This window comes from Gossypium hirsutum, chromosome A13 (assembly GCF_007990345.1).
Source record: "Gossypium hirsutum isolate 1008001.06 chromosome A13, Gossypium_hirsutum_v2.1, whole genome shotgun sequence".
NCBI classification, from domain to species: Eukaryota; Viridiplantae; Streptophyta; class Magnoliopsida; order Malvales; family Malvaceae; genus Gossypium; species Gossypium hirsutum.
Window position 1 is genome coordinate 103782018 of NC_053436.1, and position 1822 is coordinate 103783839.

Consider the following 1822-nt stretch of genomic DNA (forward strand, 5'->3'; position numbering starts at 1 on the left):
GATAGACATGTAATACTATCAAAACGCTTAATCTATATTTAGATTTATTCCGTCATTTTTTTTTTACTCAATCTAAGGGGAAAATTTTAAATCTTATATTAGGAATAAACTCTCGCTTTAAAACATTTACATAAATATTAAATTTTTATTAAATAAAACATATAAATAAATATCCAACCACGATTGAAACCTGACTAATGAGTTTTTTCATAAAACAGAGTAGTAAAATAGGATAAATTAATAAAACCCGTAACCTGCTTTATATAATCAATACATACTACATATATGGATCTAAATTCCACGACTACCCCTACCTCGCCATCAAATTTACACCATCTGCAAAGGAAAAAAAGGAAGGAACAAAAATAAAAAAGAACAACCTCCTACAAACAAACACTCCTTTCGATTCACTTCTTTGCCTTCTTTGGCGCCGCTTTCTTAGCCGGAGATTTAACACTCTTCGGCTTCTTGACAGCGACTGTCTTCTTTGCTGGAGCCTTTACTTTCTTCCCTGGCGAACTCTTCTTCGCCGTCTTCGCTACCTTAGCTGGCTTAGCCGCTGGTTTAGCTTTGGCCTTACTTGTAGTAGCCTTCGGTTTCGCCGCAACTTTAGCCTTTGCCTTCACAGGCGTTGCAACTTTAGCTTTCGCTTTCGCTTTCGACGCGGTTTTAGTCGCCTTCGGCTTGGACTTTGCGGCGGTAGTGGTAGTTGCAGATTTAGGCTTCGCGGCGGCAGGTTTCTTAGCTACGGCGGCTGGTTTCTTAGCTGCGGCATAAGCCGAAGGCAGCTTAAAAGAGGCTTTCACTTTTACGAGCTTTCCGGAAGCAACAAACTTCCTCGTCTGAACAAGTAAGACTTTGCGGAAATTCGCCGGTAATTGCTTATGCTTCTCTTCAATGAATTTCGCAATCGCATATTGGCTCGATCCTGTCCTCTCTTTCAACGAAACGATTGCATCTGAAATCATCTGCAAAAATCATTCAAAAAATGAATTAAAATCAAATAAATTATCTTAAGAGAAAGAAACTAAAGGTTTTTAGAGAGAGAGAGATTTACCTCAAGAAATGGAGGGTGTGAAGGAGCTGATTTAGGCTTCTTGGAGCCAGCGGTTTTCTTCTTAGCAACGGAAGCAACGGCGGAAGCCATGAGTCAATTCAACGAGTTTACGAGCTGTAAAAGATTCGGAAACTGTTTTTTTTTTTTCTTCTTTCTTTTGGTTAGTGGACAGTTAAGAGGGAGATTTTATAAGGGAGGCGATGAAAGCTTATTGGTTGAAAGGGAAATGACGCGGATCAATAGGGTTTCCAAATTTTAAATTTCGGTCGTTCGATTTTAACTTCATTGACGGCTGAGATTTAGAGTTTGGATAAGTTGCGGATCGGCGGGAGTTGAAAAGGGATGTCTGAGGTTGAAGTTTGAAGTTGTAATTGGAGTTTGGGGCTTGTGTTTTTAAGTCTATTTGAAATACAAATAAATTGTGTTTTACTCAATGAAATTTTATGGGGATTGATTCTATTGCTAGGTTAGGATGTGAGGTTTATAATGATAGTTAAATTGGGAAATTTAATTAACAAATTTGAGAGAATTTTAATTTTAAATACAAAGTAGTCAGAATTGGTGTGTTTTTAGAGTTTAATGAGATTTTGATAAAATTTAAGAAAATTTTGTTCAATTATTCAGGAATGACGAGTTGCGTGTGATTGTAAGATGGTAATGAGGTTATTTGGTTTAATAATATTTAAAAAACAATAAAGAAATGAAGTTTTAAATCATGATTGAAACATGAGTTAAGTTGAACAAACATACTTGTGTCATAATAAT

The 1822-nt window shown here is 36.3% G+C and overlaps 1 protein-coding gene across 1 annotated transcript; it reads right to left on the reverse strand.

Moving 5' to 3' along the window:
- Positions 1 to 237: 237 nt before the first annotated feature.
- On the reverse strand, positions 238 to 1232 carry LOC107893211 (histone H1). Its single transcript, XM_016818143.2, has 2 exons — positions 1058 to 1232; positions 238 to 968 (listed from the first exon to the last, which is right to left on the reverse strand). The coding sequence occupies exons 1-2, from the start codon at positions 1145 to 1147 to the stop codon at positions 408 to 410; spliced, it is 651 nt and encodes a 216-aa protein (XP_016673632.1). The 5' UTR covers positions 1148 to 1232; the 3' UTR covers positions 238 to 407.
- Positions 1233 to 1822: the final 590 nt, after the last annotated feature.

What these genes read in the sequence shown, in the direction of transcription:
- LOC107893211 (XM_016818143.2), bottom strand. Translation starts at nt 1,147, where the DNA reads ATGGCTTCCGCCGTTGCTTCCGTTGCTAAGAAGAAAACCGCTGGCTCC. An exon ending in CACACCCTCCATTTCTTGAG is followed by an intron (nt 969 to 1,057) that starts GTAAATCTCTCT and finishes TGATTTTTGCAG; the next exon opens with ATGATTTCAGATGCAATCGT.